The sequence below is a fragment of the Diaphorina citri genome, unplaced genomic scaffold (genome assembly GCF_000475195.1).
Source record: "Diaphorina citri unplaced genomic scaffold, Diaci psyllid genome assembly version 1.1 scaffold2, whole genome shotgun sequence".
NCBI classification, from domain to species: domain Eukaryota; kingdom Metazoa; phylum Arthropoda; class Insecta; order Hemiptera; family Psyllidae; genus Diaphorina; species Diaphorina citri.
This window is the reverse complement of record NW_007377441.1, coordinates 18018-24062: the sequence shown is the minus strand read 5'-3', so window position 1 is coordinate 24062 and position 6045 is coordinate 18018. Positions and strand designations below refer to the sequence as shown.

The 6045-nt window shown below is 39.4% G+C and overlaps 1 protein-coding gene across 1 annotated transcript; it reads right to left on the bottom strand.

Moving 5' to 3' along the window:
- Positions 1 to 3072: 3072 nt before the first annotated feature.
- On the bottom strand, positions 3073 to 5228 carry LOC103509583 (eukaryotic translation initiation factor 3 subunit B-like). Its single transcript, XM_026822883.1, has 3 exons — positions 5035 to 5228; positions 4377 to 4604; positions 3073 to 3096 (listed from the first exon to the last, which is right to left on the bottom strand). The coding sequence occupies exons 1-3, from the start codon at positions 5125 to 5127 to the stop codon at positions 3073 to 3075; spliced, it is 345 nt and encodes a 114-aa protein (XP_026678684.1). The 5' UTR covers positions 5128 to 5228.
- Positions 5229 to 6045: the final 817 nt, after the last annotated feature.

The following is a 6045-nucleotide window of genomic DNA, read 5'->3' as shown; positions in this document are numbered from 1 at the left end:
CCTGCTTAAACAGGAGGGCGTGGGTTCAATCCCAGCCGAGGTATGGAATTTTATCCTCAATATATTTTGAGAATTTGACCACAATAATAGTAGTGGACAATATAATTTAAATGAGATTGTTCACACTACACGATTGTTTATCCAAACGACACAAAATGTCCTGTAGGCAATGCAATTTAAATGAGAGAGTTCCCACTTACACACGACACGATTTTTCCCACCAAAAGACAAGTCTGAACGGACTTTTAGAGCTCTACTATTGGGTGGTCAAATTCTCAAGTAAATCAGGATAAAATTTTATACCCCGACTAGGATTGAACCCACGCCCTCCTAATTAGCATACGACTACACCAATGTGACACGTAGAATCTCTTACAATACGATAGCTATCCGTTCCGTATTTGGTGCTGATTTTTGGGCGTTAGCCCATTCCTCCGATTTTCCGTTTGAAACTTCGGACCAGGGCCGAATTTAGAGGGGGAAACTTCATATTTCTCCTTTACCGTAGGCCAGACTCCGAAAATTTGGAGCATCCACAATCCTGGGTATGGGGCCTGCGCCGGACCAATAGAATTATTCCGTCCTTGATAATAATAGTCCGTCTTTAATCAACCTCAATGTTGTAATTTTTTGTACTTATTAAGCTATTAGTTATTACCGATTACCTCCATTTTTTGGTCTACCGTAGAACCTCATTATAACGAAATTCCAAGGAAGCCGATTTTACCCTAACAGATAACGGCTGGCTTTCTGCTATCCTGTCTTCCTTCTCTCTTCGCTTTCGGACCTACAGTTCTCTCTATCAAACCTCTTTTTTAAAATGAACTAGTAAGTAAAAAAAAAGCTGATTTGTTCGTTATAACGAGTTTCCTAGGCCTTTTTCTTCGTTATATCCAGGTTCTACAGTATTACCTACTACCTCCATGTGTTAATTTGCTCAAAACAATAATTTGGTGTACTTTTGTATTTTGTACAGTATTGATAATATTGATTAAGACATCACGTTGATTTAGTTCGTTAAGAAAAGATTGAAAATCCATTACCAATATTTTCATTCTTTATTTAGTTACTTTTTCAAAATGTTATTTTGTTTTTAAGAAATTGTTCAGGTGGATTTAGACAATGCGAGTGTGATACGAGTTTACTTCACGGCTAAATCCACCTTTTGCAAATGTTGTTATGTTGATAATAATTAGTAGTAGTAGTAATTTGACTATAATGAAGGCTGATCAGTGATTTAGAGTACGAATGAAGAACCTTTCCTTTAAAAAAATAAAAAGAAGATAAAAAATTGGCTCATTAGCCCTAAACCATGTATGTAGAGAGTATTCGAACATAATCTCCCAACATGCTATAAATCTTACCTTACTTTTGTGATTTCTTTGGCAATATTTTTTTCAGTATGACGTGTGTTTAGGCTAGGAAATTTACTCCCGAGTCTATAGGTTCATTATTGTTTTTAACATCTGAGTATGCTCTAAGACTAACACTCGTATTTATGAACAAGAATGATCGTTCTTAGATCAGTCTCAAGTCAAAATTGACCAATCAAATACCTTGAGACTATGCTTAGCACGAACTTAAGAGCCAGCATTTTGTTCATAAATATGGGTGTAAGTCTGAACAGTCTCAGAGCTGTCTGAGAAAGCTCTGAGACTGTTCAGACTTAGTCTGTTCAGACTTAGTCTGAGACTGTTCAACATATTAACATGAACCCGTAGACACGGGCCTTAGTGTATAAAGCTAATGAATCTCATTGTACAAAATCTTGTTAAGTAGGTATACGATTATTTTTTTAGCTGTGCCATAAATTGTTACTGATTTCTGTCCATAGAAATTAAGAATGGAAAAGGTTTTCTTTTCTCTGGGGTCGGTGCTCCATTATGGACGCCTATATTCATTAGCATAGTTTGTTTATTTTCTGTGGGGTCTTGGCTAGGATAGGCTAGGGTCGGGGCTCCGTTGTAAACCCCTACCCTATTAAGGCATGGTCAAGCGAAAGGTAAACGTAGAAAGCACAGGAAAGCCGTGAGAGGAAACAAGGGAAGGCGAGGGTGTAAAAGATTTGGTAATTTGTGGTAACGTACTTTCTGTGTCCTTGTGTTTGAATGTTGTGTCTTTTGTCTCTTGCCCTTTAAGGCCCGTTCCCACTTGTCGTTCGGAAAAAAAAATCGTGTCGTCCGTTGTGGGAACACTTTCATTTAAATTACATTGCCTACAGGACATTCGGGGGAAAAATCGGATGAAACTTACAAGTGGGAACGGGCCTTTATAGTAGTTTGTGTTGTTGGTCGATTATTATTATTTTGCATGATTTTTGTCTGTTTCTGTAGTTGTATTGGAGTTTTTTCAATCGATGCAATCTTGCCATTTTTATGGAATTAGGATTTTACACTCGTTTTTATTGTGAGAGTAACTCATCCTTATGATTATGAATGCTACCATTATTCTTCTTTATCGGCATTAAATAAATATTGACAACAAATAACACCTTTTAAGCTTATACGGAAACACTTGTATGAGTGCAGCAAACAGAGCAATTTTGCTCCATTTATTATTTCTTCTTGTTGTATTATTGCAATGCTGCAAAATTTGGTTAAGATTACGTTGGTTTGAGTGTGATTTGGTTAGGATTTGATGCCTTCCAATGGGAGAAACTCCCTGGGTACCAAATATCTTTGATCTATTATTTAGCATGGAAAAAAGCATGGTTAATTATTAGTATGTTTTTTTTTATTTATTATTATTATTTTTTTAAAAAAGAGGATTGATAGAGGGAACTAACTCTTAACAGCGAAGGTCTTATCGTCCGAGAAAGAGAAAGACAGCCGTTCTGAAAGCGAACCTTATCCGTTTAGGACAAAGTTCCCCTTGGCGGGAATCGAGCCTGCGACCCACCGCTTAAAAGGCTTTTTTTATTAATATCCTGTCTTCCTTCTCTCTTCGCTTTCGGACCTACAGTTCTCTCTATCAAACCTCTTTTTTAAAATGAACTAGTAAGTAAAAAAAAGCTACGATTTTTTTTTTTTTTTTATTAATATTATTTTATATATGTTCTGTGCCATACATTTGTTAATTCGTTACTGATTTCTGTCCCTAGAAATTAAGAATGGAAAAAGTTGTGAAGTTAATTTTGATAAAATATAATTACAAATTGTGATTTCTTTACACTTATCTAGTTAAAAGCGTGGTTTATTTGTTAGTTTTTTTTGTTTTTTTTTTTTTTTTTTTTTTTTTTAAATCATTATTCTAGAATCTCGGTTCAAACTCTTCACGTGGTTCTTACGACATCGGCTGTCAAATAATAAAATTCCATGCTTTGACTAAGATTCGAACCCGTGACCTTCTGATTACCAGACGAGTATTGTAGGTGTACTGGAATACCAATATTAATTTGTTGTATTATGCATCATTTAGAATATTGATAACGTAATGAGTAATAATATAGTGAATCAAACCCCCCTTGTGCGTACTAAGTGAGTACTATGTGATGAATCAAGGCACAATAAGTGAACTACTAAGGATTTTTTAATTGCATTTAAGCATACTCAAACACTTGTCACAAATATCGTTCCCCAATTTTTACACCTAGGTAAATTTTATGACTTGACTCGGACTCGAACCACCAACCTCCAGATCCAAAGTCCAACGTGTTAACCACTGCACCACTGAGGTTGGTGAACTACTAATTGTATAGTGGACTTTACAACTCACTAAAAAAGTGCCCCTACGGCCCCCCATAAGCTCAAACTTAAACCGTGTTCTACATGATGGCCAATTTTGTAGAAAAGGCATGGCCGAACTTGTAGAAAATAATAAAAAATACGGTCGCGCTGCGCGCTCCCTATTAGCTGCATAGTTATCAAACTAAAAACATAAACGAAACTCAAAGTGTTGTATTTCTCATGGAGATTTTACTACTCTCCCGCAGTCTCTGCACTCTGTGTATTTCTTATAGAGATTTTAGCGATCGAAAATTGATCATATCTCAGGATCGGTTTAGATTTTCGCAAAATCCTTTCTTATATTGCACACCTAGACGATTAAAGGAATATTCCTACCAAATTTCAGCTTTCTAGGTGTTGTGGTTCAGGAGATAGAGCGATCAGTGTGTGAATAATTAACGTGAATGAGTGAATGGATCTTGATTTTATAATATAAGATTATTCAACCTGGAGTCTAAATCTGCGTCCACACATAATTGACGGCCATCGATCGATGTCGACTGAACCGGACACTGCCTCGACAACATAGATTCACCTCGTCGATCGACGGCCGGTCGACTATGTATAGACACAGCTTAAGACCACCAGCAGATCGGCATACTGTGTATTTATACATAGGTTCAGAGCTTCACCATTTGAAAACTTACACGCCCTTCCCTCATCCATCTCTCTTACCTTGGAAGCTTTGTTCATTCGCTGCCGATCTTTGGCCTCGAAGGCGGGCGTGTATTTCTTGAGGGACTTCTTAATCTTGTCCACCTGTTCCTTAGACAGGAGGGAGGCGGGCCGGGGGCGCCATCGCAACTGACAGAACGTGGGCGAGTTGAACCGCTTGATGATCTTGCCCTGGAACGACCACTGCCAGTAGCCCGTGTCCGCCTAGAGGGGGGAGAGAAAAGGAATCGACATTAATTTGAAGAACAAACAATGTAGAATGATGATACGAGTAGATGAGAAGTAATACAATAATAGTAAAGGAGGCAGAGGCACTTAGTAATGCTGTGATACCCACAAAATCCCGTAGTCTGTCACCCGTTGAAATGTGTTTTTAATGAAGTATTATTTACCAACCCACGTTTAAAATTAAAGTCGTGCTAATGTACCGAGTCAGGCTAGGCTTAACTTTTTTTCTCGTTTATTTTTATTTTCTCTCTTTTCACAGTTTTAGGAAGCCTAACCCGGTACATAACCACAGCCTCAAGTGTGAAAAGAGAGGGAAGAGAAGAACGCGAGAAGAAGGATAGAGAACTTGACGTCAGCCAACTTTGGCAAAGGGTAGCAGTCCCAAATAGCGGACAGGTCATCTTACCTTGGTTTTCCAGAGGGACACGCCGCTCATAACGTATCGGCCGGTAGGGTCCCACTCTACATCGGTCGCCTGATGATGTTCAGCGGCGTTCATAACGCTGAAATCCCCGGTGTCTACAAACTCCAGACTCCCGGTGTCACGAAGCTCGGCCAGCACAATGTGAGTGCCCTGGTGGCAAGGAAAGGAAACGCACGAGATTATTAAAATGTCAAGCAACCTCCATGGCCGAGTGGGTATCACACTCAGATTGCACGCCGGAGGTCCCGGGACGATTCCCGGCGGGGTCGAAGTTTTTTCCGCTAAGTGCGTTCGGGGTGCACTCAGCCTCGTGAGGACAATTAAGTAGCTCACTACTTCAATCGAGTAGCGACCACAAGTCAAAGAAAAGATCGATGATAATGATGTCCCGGGTTCGAATCCCACCATCGACAAAAATTTGTACTCGTTTTTCGATTGCAAATATTTCAACGGGTTACTTTCTGGTGTTCCCGTGTTGACCCAGCACCTAAATGGGAAGTATTGTGTCTCTTCTCGCCCATCTGATGAGAGGCATACTACGGGATGGGCATGCTACGACACAGACCCCAAGCGTCCAATGTAGCAGTTGTTTCATTGCTACGAAATAAAAACGGCGGTGAAACCCTCATCTTTTAAAAAAAAAAAAAAAAAAAAAAGAGAGAGAAAGCCGGCCGTTCCGAAAACGAACCTTATCTGTTTAGGATAAAGTTCGCCCCGGGCGTAAATCAAACCCGCGACCTAGCACTCACAAGGCGTCCCGAAGTAGAAGAGAAAGTTAGGATTGGAGAAAGTCGGCCGTTCTGAGAACGAACCTTATCTGTTTAGAATAAAGTTCGCCCCGGACGGGAAAGTAGCGCGCTACCCTCCAAGGCTGACTACTCCGGCCTTTAATGTCTATGAAAATAATAATAATAATAATAATAATAATAGTGCTTTAATGGTTACTACTAGCAGGACGGTATGTCCCATACAGATACCAACCAGCCAACCACG

Coding starts and splice junctions, on each gene's coding strand:
- LOC103509583 (XM_026822883.1), bottom strand. CDS start 5,127: ATGAACGCCGCTGAACATCATCAGGCGACCGATGTAGAGTGGGACCCT. Junction 4,605..5,034: donor TGTCCCTCTGGAAAACCAAG/GTAAGATGACCT, acceptor TCCCCCCTCTAG/GCGGACACGGGCTACTGGCA. Junction 3,097..4,376: donor GAGAGATGGATGAGGGAAGG/GCGTGTAAGTTT, acceptor CTTAATTTCTAG/GGACAGAAATCAGTAACGAA.